This window comes from Aedes albopictus, chromosome 2, assembly GCF_035046485.1.
Source record: "Aedes albopictus strain Foshan chromosome 2, AalbF5, whole genome shotgun sequence".
NCBI lineage: Eukaryota > Metazoa > Arthropoda > Insecta > Diptera > Culicidae > Aedes > Aedes albopictus.
The window spans coordinates 294,705,222-294,731,485 of record NC_085137.1 but is presented as its reverse complement, the minus strand read 5'-3'; the positions used below and the strand labels follow the sequence as shown (position 1 = coordinate 294,731,485).

Here is a 26,264-nt window from a genome sequence, read left to right as displayed (position 1 = left end):
TAGAATTTAATTGTGTTTACAATTTATTTTTCTGCGTGTATGTGAAAATCTTGTCCGTTGTTGACCGGTCGTCGATGAAGCCAGCTTGATAACTTTTTAGGAATTTATTCGTTTTAGATGAAAGACACACTCAGCGAAGTAAACTACCGAAATTCATCAAAATACCTTATGAAATTCAGCCTAAACTGTAAAGTATGGATGCCATAAGAATACCTTACGAAAATTGATCATGCTTATTATGACCTAATTACATAAGATAAACTTATGAAAAGAGCATAAAAATCACAAAATGGTTCAGACTGGAATCGATCCATGAACGTCGAGATCACTGTGCTCGTAATTTTCTTCCAATGCGTTGGTCTCCCGTGGCTACATTCACCTCGCCATTCAAGTGTTCATCGAAGTTCCGCCTCCATCTTTCAATCACCTTACGTCCGTTCATCAGGGGGAGCCAACTTTATCGCTGCAAGTTGCGGCTCGCGGTACAAAGCCGTTGCAGGAGGTGTTGACTTTCTGGTAGAACTTCCGTATTTTTTGAGAACTTTAACATAATTTTCACTGCAACAAGCAGAAATCTATCGAAAATTTTCTGGAATAGCTTGATCAGTCTATGAAACATCATTTTCTAGGATTACCTCTGAATATACATATACTGAGGGAAAAAGAATAGCAAAAAGATAACACCAACATTGACTCCTATCTAACCGATGATGTTCACTTTGCTATAGCCAGTGGGTAAAAAACGTTACCCAAGGGAGTACATTTCAGCACGTCATAGGATTATAGATTTATCATGATTTATGAAGATTCAATGTGCCCACTCACAGGATGAAGATATTCCAATTCAGGTTCGGGAAAAAATATCGCATTTGAATGGACGTTTCGGGGAATTTTTGCATTTGTTTTGTACATGTAATCAATCGCTATAACCAGGCAAATTAATTTTCAGCAGAGTTCGAATAATGACTCCATGATTTGGCTCGTCACAATTAAACTTCCACCCGATGCCAATAGAATTCCCACTGCGTTATTTAACGTTTATAGCCGAAAATGGGAGAATAAATGGTACACTCCAGAAACCGGAGGGTGCTATTTGCTATAGAAATCCCCTCAAGAATAAGCTATTTTATTAAATCTATACACACGACCCACCGAAGAAGGGACGTTAAATTCGTCGGGCCTGCCAACCCTCTTCGGTTCGGGCCTTTACTCGGAGAAAAGATACGCTCTATCTGCGAAGGTATTTTCCCGTTCACTGAAACGGATGACGGGGGCTCAAAAAACGGAAGAGCTGGATACCAAAATTGATTCTACCCTATATACAGTTTGCGAGGAAGGGTGACCGGAAGATGTGTCGCCTGTGTGGCAAAATGATGGGGATAATTTGATGAATTCACCTACAAAAAAGATTTGATGTTGCCTTATGTGTACGAAAATATGGAAATAATCTTCGGTAAAGTTAAAATTTCGATTTTTCTTAGATTTTTCTCGTACAAACTGATTGTATTTTCGGCAGCTTTGTACTTTTTTCATGAGGTGTTTTCTAAAGCATGCTGAACTCAAAGTTGGCTTCAATACTTTCTCAACAATTTTCTGATAAAGTGAACAAACCTGCCAAAAATACCCAATGTCGCAACATGGTCACCATATTTATGTTTTTAGCGTAAAAATAATCTTTTTTCAACTTTCGGAACATTTTTTTATGACCATTTTTAAGAAAATTTCGTACACAGAAGCATTTTGTAAAAAAAAGAAGTTAAAACCTCTCAAAGTTCAACATAACAATAATTGTCTGCAGGAGTGGCGTACAAGAGTAATTGAGGAAAGTGGAATTATCTCTATAGACTGAGTGACGGTACATCAACTCTGTTCTCCATCACATCGGTGCCTGCTGTTTCATTGCAGAAATAATTGCTAATTGAGGATTTGGCGAGAGCTTAAGTTGTCTTTTTTGCTGTATGGGAAAATATGGCATTATTGTTTCAAACTGGAAAGCTGTCCCCACCCTTCATGCATTGTTACTAGTTTACTAACTCTTACGACGATTTACCGTATGTGTTTTTTTTTTTATAAAAAACAGTAGTAGGTGTTTTTTTTCTTAATAATAACTCATTAAACATATCGTCAGCCATTTGTATATCGTACCATCAGGTTTTAATCCTGATCATTTAATTTACTTTACAGATATCATTCCCATGATCCAGTCATCGGACTCGGCAGAAACTCGAGAGTTTTTGCAGAAGATAATGGAACTGCTCATTGATTACGTCAACATTCAGAATGACCGCAAGGAAAAAATTCTAGATTTTCACCACCCGGAGGATATGAAGAAGCTACTCAGCCTGGAGGTACCCGATGATGCTGTCAGTCTGCAACAGCTCGTCAAGGACTGCGCCATCACGCTGAAGTATCAAGTGAAGACGGGTAAGTTTAATTCCAATATTTCCCACACATTTCCATAGCCCCCTCCTGAACGTTATCTATACAGTGCCTCTCAAGTTCAACTCAATGGTGATGGTAATTGCAGAATGATGAGTTCTAGGATGAGTGAAAATAAGGACAAGCATTCACGCTGGCTGGGTGGGAAAAGCCGCTGTAGCATGTGACAGGCCCTTGAACGGGATCGAGAAGATGGATCAATCTCCCCTTTGGTTTGACACCGGCGGAAACAAAACGGGATGTTTCATTCAAGCCAGTCCACGTTTTCCGGCCCAAGTAAAGAATGCTAGTATAGTAGCATGCAATACGAAAGAGATTACAGTCAAAATAGCACAACAGACGTATATCCGGATCAGCTCTCACTTTTCGCCCCCGGTTGTAGGTAACAGATGGTTACACTGGAACGTTATGTTTTCTGTCTGGATGGGGGAACGTATTTTGCCGCTGTCTGCCCCTGATATTGCAATCATATTCGTTCTATACTGCTGATTGTTCTTTTCGTTTGCTCATGCAAGTGGTGTTTTGTCATCCAGTCTTTAGTCACTTTGTAGAAGCTCTATGTTTCTTTTTTACTTCATATAAACATACTCCAGCGGATTACACCACCCAGCATGAGTGGAGCTATAAGCAATTGCAACGCAACAATAATACTAGTTTAAAATAAAACGAAATTTTTGAGGCACAATTTAGCGCTGATTTCGAAACCAACCTTCAAAAAAGTTAAAGTAGAACAGTTTTCGAGTTTTACAACTATTTTGAAATATTTAAAAAAAATACTAAAACTCAAATATTTTGCGTTTTGGTCAACCAATTTTAAATGTTTTTCCATAAATTAAAAGCTGAATATAATCCCATTCGATGAATGAAGGTTTTGCGTCAGATTGATGAAATTCAAGATATTGGCGAGTTTTAGGGACGATCTTCTTAAATTTTAGCAAAATTTCCAAAAAAAATAGATGATGAAATGTATTTTTTTTAATAAGAAAAAAAGAACTAATATCAAAATTATTCCTCGCCGTTTATTTGACATATCTTATGTAGGTGAGTTACAGTAAAAAATCAGCTCAATCGAAGCATTGATTAAGGAGAATGAGATGACGTGAGTGACTTTGCTTAAAAATAGAACATAAATCAATTTCAAATCATCAACCTTGTATGGAAAGACGAAAAGTTTTCAGCTCTACTATAATTTTTTCCTTTCGCTTTTTTTAACTCAAGGCATGATTCTACACCAAAAATTAACATCAGCTTACCGACCGAGTTCAAAAATGCTGTAAACTAGTGTAATTGATCATTAAAAAAATAAGTTTAGTAGGAAACGGTTATTGTTATCATATATGTTTCAAATATATTAACAAATCTGTATTGTTAAGTATTCTTTTTAATTCAATAACGAGTTATTTGCTATGATTCATGTTTAAAATGGTTTCAGTTAATAATCGAGACACCAGTCTAATTAGCAATGAGTAATTCTCGCTGAGATCGGCCCACGCCTTGTCTTTAACAATGCTTAAGGACAGACTTGTTAGAATCCCAAAATGGCCGCCACAATGGCCGACTTTGGCACCTACTCACGATTTCGAGGGCACAAATCTCTTTGTAAACAAAACCAGCGCACCTGTGGCCGAATTCCGGCGCACAATTTCTTCGAAGAGAAGAAATTTTCTTCCATTGCTCACCAGCAAGAAAATTTTTTTTTCTTCGAAGAAAAGTGCGTTGGAATTCGTCTACTGATCTTTTTATTTGAAGCTTATTACAAGTGAGCAAGAACATAATAATAAAATGCATTGCTGTTTGAAGCTTTCTTCTTGAGATTTGTGCGTTTGAAGTTTTGATGCACTCTTGAAGCGGGATCTCAAGACGTTTGTCCTTAAGGTGGCGATTTTCTGAAAATCCTTGCAAAAAAAGTAAGGAAAATGCTTTCTGTTACTCAAATTGATGGACCCCTCGTTAGTTAGAGCCATAGCAATTTTTGCAGACCCCTCGATTTTGGTCAAATGGTGTCTCATTTAAACCGTTATAACCTGAAAGTTTCGCCTAAAGCCACCTCAAATCCAAATGTTATTGAATAGAGGAAAGATTATTAACAATTATAAAAAAAAGGGTCAGTAATATAGATTTTGGCCGCCAACTTGGATTTTTATGCCAAAATTTTTTTTCCACCATGTTGGAAACCACCAATTTTCAAAATGTTTGTATTAATTAAAAGCTGAGACATAACATATCAAAAAATTAGACATGTCTTTTTCTTCTTTCAAAATTTATCTGCAGTTTTGTAAATCATTGCACTTTTGCGGGCACTGGGCCCGGCACCCCCAAGGAACAATTTCAATTCCTTTTAGATTTGACTATTTTTATGGAAGCTTTATCACAGCATGACCAATTCATGGAACATTTGTAGTTGTTTTTATCAAGAGAAAACAATCTTCGTTCGTTTGCGGTTTTTAAGTTGTCTTCAAGTTAATGTTGAAATTCGCGCATAAAACAACTGAATTTACAAGAGCATTGAATCTTATAATAAGTTTTTAGGCGTATTTGAAGTTATTTTCAACACATAACATCAACATATTTTATTAAAAGTTTATGCTTCGTTAATTCAAGTACATTTTATCTGACTAATCCTCCTTTAAAAACTTCTTGAAGCCTTCTATTCTTGAGCTAGAGCCATCACTCTGGAACAAGAACTATGCGAAATAATAATAAGACAACGAACTATTTTATCAATTCAAATAATGAATGTAACAAATTGGTTGAAAAACCTCGTTCTCATGCAAATATAAACACATAAACATGTTTGCTCACTGATAATTTAGCCATTCTTGTGCTAAAAAGTAATCATGTCAACGAAATAATGATTTTACGGCCAATCAAAAATGCGAGTAGCTGGCTGCTGTCGTCCTGCCTTCAACCAGTTCCTCACACAGGCCACAGCTATGCGAATCGAAAATGGAATGGGTACTTACTGTGACTCTGCTGAAGCTCATGCCAAATAGTGTAGTTTTAGTAAGTTGCACTTCATTATTAATTGTAAAAATACAGGGAAACAAAATAGAAATAGCACACCTTGACGCGAAATGTACAGAGACAACTTTCTAGCATCGAAAACGTAAACAAACATTTGTCAAAGGCTGTTACTCTTGAATAAAATGAATAAGTTTCATTTAAGACGCCTGCCTTAAGATCATAACTAGTAAAAACAATCTTCAATAAAGGCTGTAGCTTTCATGCAAGGTGACTCGGTTCCATCATTGTTTTGAGGGGGTTTGGATTAAAGGTAATAACAATTGATGGCGGCTGCATGAGTTTTGTTCGCTTCGAACGGCAGCCATGTTTAGATAGAATTGAAAAAGTGGCGTAGCCTTTTGTTTTTATAGGAAATTTATGTCTTCGTATATTAATGATTGATATTATTTTTGGGGCGCTTTGTTATTTTCGTATGTTTTGGGCGGCATATCAACGAAAAAATGGGTATGGCACGGAATATTTTGATTCCCTGTCATCAATGACCTGTCAGGCAATTTTAATGCTTTAGCCATTTCAATTTGATAAAAATTAATTTGCAGTTCAATTAACATTTCATCCATGAAACAAAATTTGTTTGCATCTGCATAATGCTTGGGTAAAAAATTTCATTTATTATGCACTGTTGACACTTTTGAGAAAGACAGCTATAAGATCAACATGCTTTAAGCTATTCTTGTTAAAGTTTCATGAAGTTCTATAATCAATCATCAGTGCAAGTACATAAATACAACTAGTTTCAAAGCAGTCTTCGAAAGCAGCTTTGAAGATCTCCTGAAGAGTGGGCCAGATTAGTCTTATGGATGTTTTATGCCTATTTTATCTCGGATTTGCAGAACAAAGAGCTTCATTGCTAAGTTTTATCACAGACAAACAGACGTCTCACTCTACTCACTTCCCATCGTTACCCTTTTTAACGGTTAGTTCAAATGTTTTGTAGTTCGCAAATCGTTCGGTCACGGCGCTCGCATCGTTTTTACTCCTGTTTGACATTTGCTCACTACCGCCACCTACTGAGTGGTTTGCGTAACACAGCCTGGTTAGCATTGGGCGATTATGTTTTCGCGACGATGATTTTTATCTCAATTTGTTCCAAGTGATACGTCTGTTTGTCTGTGGTTTTATTATTCTATCTTAGAAATTACTTCAGGATTGCCACAAAAGTATAATTGTTACTTGGGTAACATAAATGCAGCGATATTTTGCAGTGTATCCGAACACGGATTTAAAATCTGAACACACTAACGGAAAGCTGAAGGTTTAAGCTTTTCAAAACAATAAAAAGTTATAAAAACAATGCCCGCATCATTAAGAAACAGTCAAAAACCGAAACGAACCTCCGATTTACCCAAATTTTGCTGCAGGTGCTTTTATGTGTACATGCAGGCGTAAACTCTGATGTTGTTGCATGTCGTTGCCGGTGCGCATGGAAATGTATGGAGAAAACGTAGCACGCTATGTCCAAAGGGGAGTATTATGAAAACTGAATGTACCTCAGAATGTATTCGCTAGAACCATATTTTTGGACCTCTAGATTCAGAAAATGTGTGGTCTAAAATAATCCATCTTGGTTTTTTTTTCCATACATTTTCATATGGGACGAAATTGACCTTAAAATGACTTTTTTCGATATTTGTATGGGAAAATAGGAAAAATATCACAAACCCTAAGATGAAATATTTTAAACCGCACAGATTCTGAAACTAGAGGTCCAAAGCTACGATGCTGGGGAATACCATTTGAGGTACATTCGATTTTTATAATACTTCCCTTTGGACATAGCGTGCGTGGCTTGATTTGCAAAACTGCAGATAACTTTTGATAGGAAAAAAGACATCTCTATTTTTTTTATATGTTATGTATAAATGTCTCAGATTTCAATTGATGCAAAAAATTTGGAAATCGGTGGTTGCCATCATGGTGAAAAAAAGTTTTAGTATAAAAATCCAAGATGGCGGCTAAAATCAGTATGGCCAACCCAACTTTTTTTAATAGTATTATGCCTCTCAAGAAAAATCAGAATATGGCGATTATCTGCCTCTGGCTTCTGATGTTAGCGCGACAGTCACTAATCATAACAGCGTCACCAGATTTTAAAGTATATAATTCCATTATATGGGGTTTGACAGCAAGAACACTCATTCCACTGAGCCACTCTTGCCGTTCGTCACAAATACATTCAAAAACATCTGTCATTTCGCGAAACCCACGTGCTTTTGTTTTTGGCGGGAACACTTTTTCTTTTGTTTTGCCTTGCGACTGTCATGCGGCGGTATGCTTTGCTTTGGTACGACCGCCGCAGGACTCTAATAAAAGATAAGCGCGACAATAAACATAATGGCAAAAAAATGTTCGTGGGACTTCTGACCAAAAGCAAAATTTGATATTTGAAGATCAACCGATTAGCTCGCTGCTATTGGTTAGCTCTCAAAAGCGCAAAATATGCTATTATATTGTTGGTCGAGGAGTAAATTTTAGCTATTATTTTCAGTACTTTTACCTCTTATGTCAAACTAACCAATATCACTTTTTCATCTCCATGTCAAAATATGCTTTTATTGAGTTTTTTTCCTCTACTCGGGTAGGTAAGCATTTTCTTGATGATTTCATACTAGTGTAGAACAAAAGCCCCGAGTTACCCCGCTTTTCTTTTCCGCAATATCGATGCTAGTGTTTTGGCAAAAAGATCCACCCGCTGCTTTATGGGTTATCAAATAAATTGTAAATCAGTTTTTTTTTTGTTATTTTCATAAGAAAAGCCTCCAATTTCCGTGATTATGTAGGTTTTTGTTATGGAACAATCGTTTTCTTATATAATTTTGCTAACCTAATCTAACGTTCTATTTTTTTTTAACAAAATCGATTTTTTCGACTTTTTTAGTAAAGTGGCCCACTGCGCCTTTCGTGTGCACTTTAGAGTTTTAATGTGTTCGGATCTACATCAGTGGCAACTTGTCTAGATCAAATACTAGACTCTTCTCTGAAGACACCAAACCTCTACGATGGATATCCAGAGCACTAGGGGTTCTGTCTGTCCAAAACAGCGTTCTGCCCCAGTGTGCGTCTCCCTCAGGCAGATGATCTCAATCGTTTGTTGGGTAAAGATCACTGCGTCCAGATTTTAGAACTTTTGTGAAATACCCTTTTGCTGTGAGGTACGCAAGTTATCTCAGTAACATGTTTGTCACTGAGATACCTTGGTATCGATTGAACTCCAGAACACCTGTTATTGATGAATAGAGATCCTGCATGACTCATGAGTTACGGTATGTGATTCTACCATTCTGGCGATACTAGCTTTATAAAGCCAACCACGTCCTTAGGGGATAAGACCCATATGTCAGCAGGCCCTAAGAAGGGCTTGCCGAGAGCTTTGAACCTACGCTGGGTGAGTGCACTGCAATAGCAGTAGATGTGTTCTGATATATCTCTTTCCTCGTCACATAAGCGACAATTTGAGGTTTGGATTACCCCGATCTTTTGTAGATTTGGTATCTGCATGGGCAGTGTCCAGTTATTAGACCGGTGTAGATGTTGAGTTGAGATCCCTTTTGTTGAGACCTAATAATTGTTGGATTTTCTTGGGGTTTATCGTTATCAGCCTTTTGGATTGGCTCGTAGTGGGAACTGCATTGAAGTTTCATGTGATTTGACTGACCATATATTTGTTCAGTTCCATTTTTACAGAGCAGTCTGAGATCCCGCAGAAGGGCTCAGCGCTCAGGCAGATGATGATATAGGCTCTTATAATGGCAATGCCACAAATGTCCCAAATGAAAAATAACATGCCTCTGGAATTGGCCTTCTGTTCGCTGATACACTTGCTTCGATTTTTATTGTATTTATTTATTTGTTTACCTGATAGTTTTTTTTTTTTGTTTTAATTAACGACCTTTTAATCCAAAGGATCATTCGGGTCGGGCTTTATTCAAAATCCTATCACAATTACATATTCAGTTTTTCATATTTCGCCAACTTTTTTTCCATCCGTCGTGATCGTCTGCTATATACAGCTAGCCATCCTTCTACATCTTTTGGATCGGGATCGGTGTCAGTATCCGTACACGTTTCCATATCGCTATCCTCTATTCCATCAGTCACGCATTGTTTGTCGTTCTGCTTCGTCGGTGTCGTTATCGTTTCTCGGCAAAGATCACCTTTCTTCCGTGGTGGTGATCGCTCATTCTGTTCAGTATCAATCTGCGGTTGTATTTGCTGGGTCTCATTCTTCCGTTTCGCAGTATGTTGTGCGTCATCAGCTTTAGTCGTTGTTGGTGTTGCGGGGCGAGTATCGCACAGTGGGTTGTTGTTTTTTGTTACGGGCTGTGTAATTTTTTTATTGCTTACACAAGATCTACCAGTATGTAGCGGTTGCTTACAGTACCTGCATGATTTTGGCTGTGTGGTATAAGTAACCAGGGTTTGTTCTGATCGGATAGTGACAAACGAATTGATGTGGTCTTTAAGTGTCATTGTTGCCACACGCACCCCAGAATAAATTCCGCTGCCGGCAAAATTTTTCCCCCATACACATTCTTTCACACTGTGAACTTGTCCGTACCGTTGAAGATATACAGCAATATCATCATTTGTCACATTTTCGGAGAGGTCATGTATCTTAACCTCTGTGCGTTGATCGTCCATCGCCAGACATACTTTGTAACGTGTTCCGTCGACTTCCAATTCGGTGCGTTCATTGTGTTGTTCAACCACTTGTAGAGCTGTAGGTAGATCTACACATTTGACATACACACAGTGATGTATGTGGCTCATCTGCAATCGTTTCACTTGCCATTGTTGCAGTCCAACAGTTCGAAAAACGAAATTATGAACATACTCAAAACTCGGACGTTTTACAAATTTAGATAAATCTACCTTGAAGGTATTCTGGCGGTATGCAACTTGCACCATCACTTGCTTTAGACTGTAGCAAATTAAATTTGCTCAACATGCTAAGTAAAAAAAAATCTATACACGGAGCTCTGCAGCTCTGTCGGATGACGTCTTAGCACATAGAAAGCATTTCAGGCCAAACATTTCAATAGGTCCTATCTGCATTTGAGAGGCTCTCTTTGTTCACTTTCTCTTGCAATTATTGCAATGTAATGGTACACTTTTTAACTATGTTTGCAGTAGAAATCAAAAGACGATTGTTTTGACCATCGTTCAATGCAAGGAGACAATCATAATACAAATAAACAGCGGAGATATTACCGAAGGAGAGGGAAACCAAAGAGAGCCTCTCTTCTGCAGATAGGACCTTTAGACATGTTTGGCCTGATTTGATTTAGTAAAACAAAATATTTCGCATGAGTCATTAATTTAGAGGTTAATTGACCAATTCACCACTTGATTGCTTAAAAAAATATGTCCATGCTTAATGGCTGGCAGTCAAAAAAGCCCAAAAACGCATATTTTGCCTTATAAATTGGAGTATAGCTCAAAATTGTGACGTGCTGGAACGAATCTTAGCCCGGATTCGGATTCAGCGACCCAAAATCTGTCAGAGACACATAAGTTTGCTCTTGAGACAGACCAAAAGTTGATTTGTGTTACGCTGTGTAATGAATACATTTAACACATTCCAAAACTTGCGGCTAACTCATTACTCACTTGTGTGGCACGCTCGCGACAACAATAACATATAATCAATCATTTAATCACAATAAACAAAAACATTAGTATCACCAACACTTCTCAGCGTTGCCTGTAGCTACTCCTTATGAGGAGTACGCTCTTGATTGCCCTGCAGGAGGGAAACGCCTGGCGTCACGTATAATAGTATTAGAGGTAATAAAATGCAGCCCTCAGGCCAAAAATGTTCCCCCATCGTCCACAAGCCTCTAAAGTGGAATTTACATTGAAATTTAATCCTAATTCATAATACATTAGCATTTCGCACTGACTGCCGCTGACGTTGTCCGCCACGCATCGATGAACCGGAACTCGAACCTGCTGCCAACAGAGGAGGCGACATCCTCCCAGAGGATCAGAGATTGCTTCATAGCGAACACCACACACACCGTTGCTGTTGGGAAGAGATTCTCCGCGTGGGGTTCAGAAGAATAAACGTGCTTGATTAAATTCATCAGGGAAAGGAAATGTTGGTTTTGCTTCTATTTATTGCCACTTATTGATCTAATCTCGGTCACGTGTCCCCTGCTGACTTGTGATGTGCATTCAACATGCTTCGCGTGTGGGTGGAAAACAATTTCAAACAAAGATACTCCTGCAGATTCCACCCACTACCGGTGTAGATATGATGTGACTTTTATGGGATGATAACTCGGGGCAAGGTCTCCTGATTCGGCTAGTTTTCTGTCTAGAGAATTTCCCAAAAAAGTTGCTTGCCTCTTCATTCGCATGATGTATTTATCTGCGCATAATGATAGCGATGATTGCCTACCCGGTATGAGGAAGGAAGAAACAAGATAAGAATTGTAATTTCCTATACTATTTTCTGGTTTGCTGAGCAGAAGTAATGTGCTTTGATGTGTTTTGTCATCGAGACTATTTTCAACAAAATGTTGAGGGTTCATTCACAAATGTTTGCTTTTTCTTCTTGTCGTAAGTTCCATCTGGAACAAAACCTGCTTCTTAGCTTAGTGTTGCGCCATTCCACAGTTGTTAGCTGAGGCCATTAACCATTTTGTATATACAGTGTGTCAAAAAATTGTCCATACAGCAATTTTTTCGTCAAAATAATGTTTCATTAAAATGTTCATAACTTTTTTAAATATTGATCAAACACGCTGAAATTTTGACCAATCATAAACAATACATTGAAACTCCACTGGTAAAATTTTGAGAGAGATCGATTTTTTTTTGAAAGTTATAGAAATACTTGTGAGATTTTTGAACAAATTTTTAAAACATTATATCTCAATATGTACCTTTATGAAACTTTTTCATTTTTTGTTGTGTTACAGCTCGTATCTAAGGCTTTCAAATGCAGCTTTGTTTGAAGTTTTATACACTACAAAAAATATGAAGAATCAGTATATGTTCAGAGTATTATTTGGAAATATATCATGTTTTGGTCAATAAAAGTGCCAAGTGTTTTCAACTTCTTAAAACTTTCTTAATGCGATATTTTTATACAGGAAACCACATGTGCAGAATAGGTCCTATGCATTTTTTGTTCAATAAATGCACTTATATTACACGCTAAAACTGCTCAGCACTAAAATGTGCACGACCTACTCATAAATGCATAATTCCCATACCACTCATATAATGTGTAAGAGTTACACATTCACATAATCTGCTCGTACACTATTCTAGATGCGAAATGGCTATATTTTTTGGTTCGCCAAGGTCACTAGTAAACCTAGCTAGATTGCTATACAAAAAAAAATGCAACTTTAACGATTTTGTTGGCGCAGGAGCAGATTTTGTGAATGTGTAACTCTTACACATTTTATAAGTTGTATGGAAATTATGCATTAATGAGTAGGTCTTACACATTTTAGTGCTGAGCGGTTTTACTGTGTAGAGGAAAACGTTTGGCAAAATATATGTGTAAAATATGGTGAATTTATAAACATCGTCAACTACATAAACAGATTTTTCACATTTTTTTTTTGTAGTGAACAAATTAACCCTTACAAGTTTGCTTATTAAATGTTCATGTGTTAGTGTTCCCTCAAAAAAGTTTGAAAATATTTCATCTAATAGTCTTTGAGATATAGATATAGATATTTACTAAAAGTTCTATAACTTTCAGAAAATTCATTCAATCTCGCTCAAAATCTCACCAATGGAGCATCAGTATATGGTCTATGATTGGTCAAAATTTCAGCATTTATTGACGTATAAAAAAGTTTTGAACATTTGGATGAAAAATTATTATGACGAAAAAAATGCTGTACGGACAATTGTTTGATACATTGTATATCGTGTGACAGGTACTAAGATATAGTCTATGCCCAAATAATTCAAGGAAATTTCGTTTATGATGAGATCCTGTACTTTCCTAGTATCATTTTTAGTTTTCTCATAGCCTTCAAGCTGTTGTTACAATAAACCATTAAAACATGTTTTAAATCAAAGTGATCCTAACAGCTCTAATAAATCCGTGATAAACCCATATTAAACCATGTAGGGCCAACCCTACAGGAGGTTGTTAAAACCATTCCATAAAACGTTTTATATGCCAGTTGGTTTTGTGAAATATTCTTGTAGCATACTATACAGCATCAATAAGATTTATTTTGTAGCACGCAATAAGATCAACATGCCGTTTTGAAGCTCTAAGAACACCTTAAATGAACGATTAAACCCAAAGACTTGAAAGGAATCTGAAACTAAAATGAAAACAGAACCTGGCACTGGAAGTACATTGCAAATTATTCATAATGCAAAGAACGGAAATTACATTGGATGACCGATTAATAATATTCCCACGTTCCCACGGAGAAAAACTCTGTTGCTATGACGTAAAAAATCATGCCACACAAAATTACCGGTATAATGCAATTCATTGTCTCAATATAAGACAAAGCACCACTTCGTTTTGAGGTTTTTGTCATGGCACAACTATGCAGCACGCGGCAGAGAAAGCATAGAAATTGTTACTTGGGTTACCTGGAATCATGCATGCCATCCCAAGTAACAAAATTAATTTTATAATACTTTTGAAGTATTCTTCAACACCTGTTCTATAAAACCATGCATAAACCAAATTGCTCTGCAAAACGGCATCAACTCAACCATAAGCCCGCCATAAGACCAAAGAGGCCCATCCTAAGATGCTCTTGGAGAGTTGTTTTTAAATTTCTCTTAAAACTTGTTGTACTTCCCAAGTTGTCCTCAAGGCGAATTGCTCTCTCCTTGTAGAATTCTTCAAGTGCACGATAAAACGATAATAAATTTGTCAGTGTTGTTGCTGTTGCAGCTTTTATGTCGACATACAAGTTTGATGAAATAAATTGAAATTAAAAACACAACCGAAAATGACACATTATTGTAATCGGGATTAATTTATTACACAAATTGGAAATATTTCCGTGGTGTAACAAGGATGCCAAATGCCAAGCAAAATTCATCGTATATATGTTGCAAGATACTTCCAAAAATTGCAATGCGCTTCCATTATAACGCACTAATAAAATATTGAAAAATATTATTCCTGGTCATGCGAACATTGCTCATGAGTTTTCTCAACATGGCTTCCAATGAAATCTAGGCCGGTGGTCGGTCCATCATCGATGGTTTTAATCAACATCACCATAAGATCGTCTTAAATTTCTTTCAACTCATGCCAGAACTAAAAGCATAACTCAAGAATACTATTATTTATAACGTTCTCAATGCAGCCTGGTTGGCCTCCATCAAGAACGTCTTAAATTTATTTCATCTTATGCAAGGGTAAGAAGTATTACTGAAGACTACTCAGGTTTATAACGTTCTTGATGTAGGTTTATGCAAACTCCGCCGAGAACGTCATAAATCATGTACGCCAAATAGTAAACAAACAATAAATTATCGCACCGCGATGGATTTTGTCACTCTCGTCCGATGAATTTAATTATCAGACCGGTACCGTTGCCAACCAGGCAGACCTTTTTCGATAACCGGCCTTGATGCGGTGCAGTGCCTCATTCCTCCGGTCAGCACTTCCATCAGGTAAGTAGTTGTTGATTTTGAAGATCGATGATTGGAACCCCGAATGCACGGGAATCGACGTCCTGGATGACCATACCCACCTCATTTCGGATGCTGAAACCGGAGGAACTTGGCATTGCACCGCGTCGCGGTTGGGTTTTCGGGTAGGTGATCTTGATTGGCAGCAATAATGGAACGATGAGAATCAAAATCTGATGCTTGAGTTTTTTCTTGTATTTTTCATGTACCAAACTGTTCTTATGTGAGAACAGTTGCTCTTGATCAAGAACGGATGATTGAAGATAGCTACAAGAACCTTATAAAACTGAAAATAAGATCAACAGTTCTTGTTGTGTTTATGGTTTTATGAACTGAACCTCAAGTATTCTTAGAGGTGTTTTTAAAACCACATATTGACGAAGAATAGTTGTGCTCAGCTGAAACTCCGAAAAGATCAACTAGAATATGCAATGTTCCGATAAAACTATCATAAAAACAAATAAAACCAAATAGAATTAGGATTGTTACTTGGGATATATACAGATTTATCTGTATTATAATGATGGTTGAGCATCCACACCGCATAGATTTCGTTTTATATGGATTACAGGTTTATGAGCTTGAGTTGAGGGGCTATTTTGTTTTATCTGTATTAACGAGATTTTTAGCCCTGGGCTAGTTCATCTCGGGACCCACACTTTACTTCCCTTTAGAAGGAAGAACTCACATTTTGCGAGTTTGTCAGGAGTGGGATTCGATCCCAGGTCCTCGACGTGACAAACATTTTGTATGAGATACAGATTTTTGAAAAGAGTGATACAGATTAAAAAAAAAACAACTGGCTTGCCTGCCTGGAATTGAACCTGTCTTCCTCAGCATAGGCATGCTGAATATCCGTGCGCTTACCGCATCGGCTACATACGCCTTTTACAAATGTGATAATGTTAGAGGGGATGGGTTGGTATCCTTCACGGTGTTCATGTTCAGTTGGTCGGCTCCAAAGTCATGTTCTCCTCCATTTCGGGAATTTGTGCATGTGTGCTTGTCGACAACGCAATGCAATGGTTGTTACTGAGCTACCACCAGAGATATGTCACAACTGATGTATCTGTGTCGAGCATTGTATGAAGAAGCTTAGAGTTTCGGACTCATCAGTTTCATCTCTTCTGAAATACTTGGAACGCATTAACGATCATTCATCTGCCTAACGTGTCTTTTCGTGTGATTCAGCGTGATTCCCAGTCTAGTTAAAAAGTCCACTGTGTCTCTTTTACACAAACTTGTTTACATTATTGAGAAAGCATTCACTCAAACGCGATCTCATTTAGGGTAAAAGCACTAGACTTCGCCACTGCTCTAGTCTTCGCCCCCTTCATACAGATTCCATTTTTTATGTATGAAGTGGCGAAGATTAGAGCAGAATTTTAGGGGGCGAAGTCTAGTGTTTTTACCCTAGATGTTTTCATGGATACTTTTGCACCACTTCATGATTTTCAAATTAATTTCAAATGACTCTGTGACTGAGACAAATACGGCTAGCATTGAAAACAACATGGGACAGATATGCTCAGAAGGGTAGTACATTCTTGCCCTGTGTGATAACACAGATACTCCGTTTACTAGAGGAAATTCCTGTAAATCGTAAATCAATACATACCTTGTTGTTCAAATCCGAAAACTTTGAATCCGGATAAAGTTGATCAAGATTGGAAAATTATTGAGCAAACTAAAATTGATAAGGCTGAATCTGAATATGGTTTTGGAATTCTTAAAACGCGAGTGTTTCACATGTCACCAAATAAATTTAGTTGTTCTTAACACCTAGAACGAACCACATAATTAATATTTGATCTTACTCTATTGATTACATTTCATAGAGAGTATAAAAATGTGGTGCCCTACAATTCCCGAAAATCATTTTTTAACCCTTATTTATGTAAAGCTGCATGGCTGATAATATTATGTATATCTCCAGAGATCACGTGTGTACGTGTTTGGTTGCATTTCCATTTCAATGGAAAAAGAACCGCAAACCAAATTTTGGCTTCTATCTCGTGGTTCAGTGATAGCAAATCATCTACCACATCCGCCTATTGAGCAATCTCCAGCTCTATTCAGCCGACACAAGCATTGTCAACAGCAATAGTCCACAGGCCTTTGGTAATTGAATATAAATTTGCTCATACTTTCGTCGGGCCGGCATCCTTTCAAATGGTGTTCGTGAGGATGATGGATTCGTAAGGGGTGTTATAATGTCAACATGAGGGTGGGAAAGATACGTCCCTTATCTGTGATTTTCTGATTGACGAGAGTGTATAGGGGATGTTTGCTAACACACTTTTCTCGTCTAGTGCAATCTGCCTGGTGGTGTTAAAACACTCGTCCAAGTTTTAATCCCTTGTTCAAACAGAAGCTTACGAAGGAGTGAATTTATTAGCGTTTTCTGGGATTGGAGGCATATGCTCAACGAAGATTGAGTGATGATTGGATTTGCATAAGTCTTCCAAATGGTGATAGAAATTCTAGGTGATGCACGTTGAAAATCTATACGTTGTTGTTTTCGTTTCTGTCGTTTTTGCCAGCCTCTCTTCAGTTATCTACCACAGAGCTTACCGGATTATTACACTACATTGCATTCAATAAATGATCACAATCTCCCAACAGTGCAACTCACGTCAAGAGCCATCAGGAAAATCCATCGGTATCCCCAATCTCGTTCAAACGAGACGGAAAATTGCAATAGATTTTCCTTCACTACAACCAACCTGCGGCGGCGGCACATGCCTATCTATGAAGTAGGGCAGAGACTAAAACCAGAGGATTTTCTCCAATAATTAATGATCAAGATTACGTTCAGTTCAGGAGGGGTTCATTTCATAATCCCGGCAATCCATGCACTATGATGGATCGATAATATAACCAACCATGCTGTTTCTTTCTAGGTCATCCCCACTTCTTCAACCAACTCTCCAGCGGTCTGGACGTGGTTTCAATGGCGGGAGAATGGCTTACCGCGACCGCCAATACAAACATGTTCACGTACGAGATTGCACCGGTGTTTATCCTGATGGAAAATGTGGTTCTATCGAAAATGCGCGAAATCATCGGATGGAAAGGCGGTGACTCGATTCTCGCCCCCGGAGGTTCGATTTCTAATTTGTACGCTTTCCTGGCCGCTCGGCATAAGATGTTCCCAGGCTACAAAGACCATGGAGCCCGTGCCTTACCTGGTGAGCTGGTTATGTTCACCTCGGACCAGTGCCATTACTCGGTGAAGTCCTGTGCCGCCGTTGGTGGGCTTGGAACCGACAACTGCGTTATGGTTCCGTCGGATGAGTACGGCAGAATCATTCCTTCCGAGCTGGAGCGTCTCATCTTGGAACGAAAAGCACGTGGCCAGATTCCATTCTTTGTCAATGCCACTGCGGGAACTACGGTGCTCGGTGCATTTGACCCATTGAATGCGCTAGCCGACATCTGTGAAAAATACAACTGCTGGTTCCATGTCGACGTGAGTAGAAAATTACACTTCCGCCCGAAGAAGGCTGATTGATTTTTCACCCTATTTTATTTTTTTCATTTTTCCACAGGCTGCGTGGGGTGGTGGCTTATTGTTCTCGAAGAAGTATCGCCATCCAAGATTCTCCGGAGTAGAACGGTGAGTTAACTTTCTATGCAATGGTTATTCTTCTGAATATTGAAACTTAAACATGAGCGGGGAACATACTGATTGTCAGCCATCCTTTTAATTTTTATCCGGGGAGCACGCATCGTTGATGCAAAACAATCTAGAGCCAGTCTGTCTCAGCTGTTCATTTAACCTTCGGGTGAGTTTTAAGGCTTTAATCATTCATCCTTTGTCATATTCCCCCGGGGCAAATACCAAAATGTATAGGAGACTGAAATTTTACTAACAATAAATGGTGTGGGTTTTTTTTGTGCTGATACTTAGATATTAGGAAAGGGAAAAACTGTTTCTACTGTTGTGATTTGCAAGCCAGTCCCATCTGTGAGAGCATTGTGAAAAATATTTGTTTTTTATACCTATTCGATTTTACGTGTAATTTTAAAAAATACCCCCAAGGTTATTCATAATAACATAATAAAAAAAATGTTAGATAAAGTTTGAAGGGAAATCATGTTTTAGGTAAAGTTTGAAGGTCGATAAACAGGTAATGCGTTGAGTTGAGACTAGATAATCACGGCAGTTATGGAGGATTCGCCGTTGGGTGATGAGCTGGTCCGTCGTTGGCCGGCCAACGGTGAAACTGGCGACGTTTCGACCATGTCGCCAGCGACAGTGTGTCTCGTTATAAGCTTCTTCTTCTTCTTCTTCTTCTTCTTCTTCTTCTTCTTCTTCTTTATGGCTCTACGTCCCCACTGGGACTTGGCCTGCCTCGCTTCTACTTAGTGTTATTTGAGCACTTCCACAGTTATTAATTGAAGGGCTTCCTTTGCCTGCCATTGCATGAATTTGTATATTGTGAGGCAAGTACAATGATACGCTATGCCCAGGGTGTCGAGAAAATTTCCCCGACTGGAACGGGAATCGTTATTAGCTGTCTTCGCTTTAACCTAAACAAGGTATCAGTTCTGCATTAGAGGTATAATGCATAAAATATTAAGTGCTATATTACCATATGTAGACAGGGCCCGTGGCGCAAGTTCTCTGGCATATAGTCACCTACAATAATACCAAAGAGTTTGATTATTGAACGCTTACCGCGCTACCTAGCGTCAAAATTCGAAAACCTAAAATTTCTGCATACATTTGGCCAAGTTTCCCCCCCCCCGCTCCCTCAACCGATTTTGCTCAAATTTTGAACGTAGCTTCTGGGAGCCCAAAACTACTGATTTAGGAGGTAAGACTTGGTATTTTTTGAAATTTTTGTTTTTCATATAAGTGTGGGCCACCCTAATGAACAGCCTGAACTAACATTAGTATCATTTGGTAACCGAAATTTTAAAATAACGAATTTCGGCTCCGAAAAGCAAAAAATTCGATTGTGCCCATTTTTATAAATAATACAAAAATGCATTTGGGATGCTAATATGCATCAAAATTAGCGGTTTCGTCAGGAAACTAGCCTTCCCCTTATAGCGTTAAATACTTTGTGTGGCTGTCGTATATAGAGTCTTGTACCATTTGGGCAGGTGAACCTATTTTGGGCACTTGCTGCTAAAACTAACTCAATTTCAGACCCATTGATTTGAATTTTTGTATAGAATTAGGCACGTACAATATCTAACTCTATACAAAAATTCAAATCAATCGGTTTGAAATTGAGTTAGTTATAGCAGCAAGTGCCCAAAATAGGTACACCTGCCCAAATGGAACAAGACCCTAATTTGGTAGCGTGGCCAAACGTTCGACTCTACAAAGTGTTGTCATGCAAGACGTCAGTCAGCCCGCGCTATCACCGAGCAAGCAGCAGCAGCAGCACAAGTCATACCTGCATCGTACGGATCTGCGTGCTATGGTCGATTCCGCGGAACCCGGAGGACACATACTTCATGTACGCTGCCCAAAATCGCACAGTTAACGTAACCACTATTGACAATGTCAGCATTCGCAAGCTAATATCTATCAAATGTGCATAATTGTGACCAGTTTTATTCAATAGAGCACAAGATCTAATCACTAGCTAGATATCAACGTGAAAAAAAAATCATAAACATTTCATTAATGTTTGTTAAAATTTCAAAAGTGTGTTGAAAACTGCAATGGCGCTTACGTCAACTATGCGATTATGGCCAGTACGATGCCTAACTCGTTGAAGTATTCTTTGTCGGACTCAATAGCTGCACTATACCAAAATTACCTATTTCTTTTGCCAGGAAATCCTATCGATATCTTATTTGCGTATGATGCCTGGCTTTATTATGCTGAAGTATTTCGTCAGTTATTCGTTCCTGCTCGGGGTAACTGCTGCATTAGCTTAGCCATTCCCTCCAGCCTTGATCTGCCGTTCCTGCATTTATTCACCGGTCATCGAAGTGCTGCTTTTCTCTTTCGATCATTTAACATTCGTCCATCAGGAAGCTCTCGTCCTTATACCTGTACATGTCGATTTTAAATCCTTCAAATAAAGAATAATAAAAGTGTAAACAAGTCCAAGGCTTTTACTGTCTTTGCCATATGGTTCAATGACCACCGGTATTTATACCACAGAAAGTCTATTACCGTCTACCCTCGTTGGTTTGACCGCATCTAATCTGAACACTTTTAAATTTGACCCTCTCTAATCTGCGCATCGTTCAAACTAAAAATGGTTCGAACGTCATTCTGCTCATGGAACGGGTCGAAACGGAACGCAGAATTAAAACAAAACAGCAAAAAAAGGTTACCATCAGTGTGTTTTTCGATGTCCATAGGGTAACCAGAAGATCAAATTAAAAAATGAACCCCGTTGGTTTGCATGAGGTGTCGTTCAAACCAACGGGGGTAGACGGTAGTTCAGACGCGCCAACTTGGTCAAATTATTGGGGGGGGCAAAGCCTGATTTTTTTGATTTTATGTTTGGGAAAATCGAAAAATCGTCAAATATTGGGGGGGCGAAACCATGCTCGCCCCCCCTAAGTTGGCGCCTATGCGGTAGTTAGAAGTTGGGTATTCTTTGACATGTATATAAAAACTAGAACGCTATAGCATTGGTAGACATTACAATCCTTCCGATGCTACTACTTATAGACAATCACTACATTCGGGCTTAGCCAAACGCATCCTGAGCTTCTGCGAGAGCTTCCGTGTATCTTGAGAACAACACAGTAGTTCGATTTCCTCGCACTCTGCTTCTACCAGATAGCGTTTTGTCTTTCTCCAGATAGAAGCGAGTTTGTTGCTTCCACATCTATTAACATCGTTTCACATTCTGTCGGGTTCCATGCTGCAGCATTACTTACCACTGTTCCACAAACGACTGCATTATTCTCCACCAAAACGGCTCTGCACTCCTCGCCGAGCCCTTCATTTCATTGTCTCTGTTCTACGTATCCGATAATGCTGCGATAATGCGCGTATGCAGTGACGACATCCGGTTGCTTTAGTCGCTCTGGGTCGTACCTAGGGTTACCATGTGTCCTGATTAGGCCAGGACATGTCCTGATTTTGTGAAATTTTCCTAACAAATCTGATGAGATTCTGATTTTCTTCGTTGTGTAGTCGTACCGAGGCGGTCGATGGTTTCGTGCGGAGAGAATGGATTATTAGCAAAGAATAATAATATCAAGAATGCCCATTCCGCTGAGGCTGTCGCAGCGCTATCTACGGATAAAAGTTGAATCTTCTTGCACGCATCGTTGATGCAAACCAATCTAGAGCCTGTCTGTCTCAGCTGTTCATTTAACCTTCGGGTGAGTTTTAAGGCTTGAATCATTCATTTTTTGTCATATTCCCCCGGGGTAAATACCAAAATGTATAGGAGATTCAGTCTATTTTTACGAGGAACAAATGGTGTGATTTTTTTTTGTGCCGATAGATATTAGGAAACGAAGCAAACTTTTTCATGTGCTGCCGTGATTCGCAAGCCAGTTCCATCTGTGACAGCATTGTAAAAAATCTATCCCTAGGAGTTACTCTGTTTGTCTGTGCTTTTACTGATTCTGCCGTATGAGCGCTTGCACGCTGACGTCATCACTGTCTCCTTCTCTTTTTCTCCTTCGGCGTCGGTCCATAAAGCCGTCCTTGCCCTCAAAAAAAATTTAGGGCAATGTTTACAAATCGTATGAGAATTCGATAAGGTTAGGTTTTTGCTGCAAGCCTCTATGGTTCAATGACCACCGGTATTTATACCAGAGAAAGCCTATTAGTTAGACGTTAGGTATTCCTAGACATGTATGTAAAAACTAGAACGCTATAGCATTCGTAGACATTACAATCCTTCCTACTTGTAAAAACACTACATTCGGCTTTACAGGATGCGTTGGACTTCTGGTAGAGCTTCCGTGTATCTTGAGAACAACACAGTCAGTGATTCGATTTCCTCGTACTCTACTTCTACCAGATGGCGTTTTATGTCTCTCCCGATAGAAGCGAGTCTGTTGATTCCGCATCTATTAACAGCGTTCCATATTCTGTTGGGTTCCATGCTGCAGCATTACCGATCACTGTTCTTCAAACGACTGCGTTCTTATCTTCCAATACGGCTGCACTCCTCGCCGAACCCTTCATTTCATTCTCTGTTCTACGTACCCGATAATGCTGCGATTTTGAGCGTCAGTTACGACATCCGGTTGCATCAGTCGCTCTGAGTGAACCTAGGGCGGCCGTTACAACGTGTACGTCTGGAGAAGCTACGTAGCGGCCTAGGAGTAAAACCGGATTCGTTCGAGGAGGAGTGTTGCAAAGTAGGCGTCCGAACCGAAAGATAATCACAGTAGGCTGTATGTTACATCTATCTATATATATAAAAATGAGTTTGGAGTCCCTTTGAGGCAACAAAACTCACAAACGGCTGAACCGATCAGGATGACTCTTGCATGTTTAGATCCGTATTTATGGTGGCTGTGGGTGTTATATGTAAAAAAAGTTAAGAAATTTTTCGTTCAACACAGCAAAAAATATTTAAATTTAAACTGCGTGTAAAGTATGAGAAAAGTAAATTTACATTACTTGAAAAAGCAATATGATGGAATATTAGGTTAAAATCAATGCACATAATAAGAGCATTAAAAACGATACATTTTTACACATTTATGCATACGATATTACATCATCGTGTGTTTTCAACGCATCTATCAAAAGCGCATTGAAATACATTGATTTTTCAGTCATTAAAACTTTAAATTCCCATCGACGTGTAAAATCACACTGACAACTTCCAAACCCAATACGTTTTGAAAAGTAGTATGGCCGACACGAAATTGCTTCGCTGCTGAGGTTTTTCTGATTTTGACCATTTCTCTGAGGAAAACGCGAGTACGTTTGCTCAAAATCCATCTGAAGTAGGAGGTAAGTACAGGCAATGCATTTGTTGCTGAGTGAAAGTGATTTTTCATTCGAAAATTGCATATTTTCAGATGTGCGCATATCACAACAAAACTGCCGGTTATTGCTCGTTGCAATCAGCCCGCGGCGCTCACCATTGAGACGGACGACGAGATTCAACCATTACTGGAACCTCAGCTGCTTCAGCGAATTGAATAATCATGTATTGCATTAAATATGGAAACAAGCGTAATAAAACATAGATTTCAACCCAATATTGACACGATTTACAAATGTTTATTAAACCATGTTATCTTCTACCTGCCGGGGAAGCGGGATCGGTGGGAACGAACGGGAAAAGGAACATACCACGAGAGCTGCGTGCTGTGCTTCATGTAAAATTCAATGGCGTTTAAATTTACACGATTTGCCTCGCATATCCACTCGTGTAAATTTAAAACGCGATGGAATTTTGAGTTTATTTTGATGCTCCAAATATGTGCATCAAAATACACTTAAATTTACACTTTTATTTTAACTGTGTAATGTAAGAAAATAGATAAAATACTATTTTTTCATGAGCTGCGAAGAAAATTAGCACGATAGAAATGAAACTAATCTAGAGTGCGATGCAATGACGACCTCTGCAGTTGTCAAACCACCACAATTTGGCAAGACAAAGTTTGCCGGGACAGCTAGTCTATAAATATAAAAATGAGTTTGAAGTCCCTTTGAGGCAACAAAAGTCACGAACGACTGAACTGATCAGCATGACTCTTGCACGGTTCGATTCGTATTCGTGGTGGCTGTGTTTATATGTAATAAAAAGTTACGAAAATCAACTAAAGGAAAAACCTTGAAGGAAAAGACAAGCCTTTCATTTAAAAAGAAAAAGAAATATTATCTTCCAGCTGGTTCAGTTAATCACCGTTTTGATTGTTATCTATACAACGCGTTTGTAATATAATTCGCAAACACCAATTTCAAATCTGAGCTCTAATGTTGAGAGCAGGGTGTTTAGAAAAACCAAGCTGAAGGTGTCTGGATTCACTGTCCTTACACAACGGAAGTTTTCTTTGACTTCCTTGGACGGGCGAACATCATCGTTGCTATCCATTATTCGTTCGAATTAATAAATGACCACTTGGCAAACAAAGCTCTTAGTTACTGAGGAAGTGTTTAAGCAGTTAAAAGATGATCTAGTGTGGTGCTGAAATCCACAATAATAAATAAATAAAAATAATAATTTATAAAAAAAAACTTAAAAGAGGACTTTATCGTCTATCCCGTTTTCAGTAATGTTCGAAATGTATTCGGATGGAAACAATAAACACAACTCTAATGCAATTAATCAAACCGCACAAAATCTAAACACAACATCTAAATTGTCAAATCACTTTGAATTAATTTGAAAGTTCACTCCCCGCCACAAAGCTATTAAGCTAAAAGCATTTACATTTCCAACCTCGGTGTCACCTCCTCCGGTTAATTCATTGGATTTCCGAACTGAAGCGGATGAATTTCAATTTCAGAATAATCCTTCCAACATGCCACAACCAATTTGGGAAATGCAATTGAAAAACCACTTTTAGATAGTAGAAATATTCCATTCTCGGATCATTGACTGATGTGACTCTTCCAGGCAAGGCGATAATTTATTTAATTATTTGAATCAGGTGTTCAAAATATGTTTTCCGGCCATGTTGCAACGTATTTTTATTGGAGGTTTGATTTATATAGTTTAATTCGTTACGGACAAATGGAACACAGATGGAAAGCACATTTCATTAATCCCAGCCTTACTTGTTTGCGCTGGATTTTTTCATTGCATTAACAATCTGGGCGACCCCTGTGGAAAGGCCAATTTGCGTATTACGCATGCTTCGCAGCTCGCAGTACATAACAAATGTATTACAGCTCTTTACTTTGTTCTTCTCTATTGTAAGGAGAACAGTTACGAAGCAGTTCACAACTAGGTATGAGAGTGTTTGACTTTTTAATACTCTACCGAGAATACTGACACCTGCGACTGGAAAATTTACTATGAAGCTTTATGAGCCAATCATAGAAGCAAATCCTTGACTCTGTAGGAGAACCCAAGTAACCACGAAGCACGATAATTCACCTGTAGGCGAATATAATGCTATTAAGGAGCAGACATGCTCTATATTGGCCGCTTAATATTCCTGTGAGCCAAAAGTGGCGAAATATAGTGCTAATGGTTACTAGGGAATGCATGAAAGTTATATGAACAAAGATTTAGGCGAAATAT

The 26,264-nt window shown here is 38.5% G+C and overlaps 1 protein-coding gene across 1 annotated transcript in view; it reads left to right on the top strand.

Moving 5' to 3' along the window:
• Positions 1–26,264, top strand: part of LOC109414261 (glutamate decarboxylase) — a 72,871-nt gene that overhangs the window by 30,594 nt on the left and 16,013 nt on the right. The window contains exons 3-5 of the mRNA XM_019688075.3: positions 2,185–2,424; positions 18,009–18,577; positions 18,657–18,724. Of these exons, the coding sequence (XP_019543620.1) occupies positions 2,185–2,424; positions 18,009–18,577; positions 18,657–18,724 (877 nt within the window). The remainder of the gene's footprint in view (positions 1–2,184; positions 2,425–18,008; positions 18,578–18,656; positions 18,725–26,264) is intronic.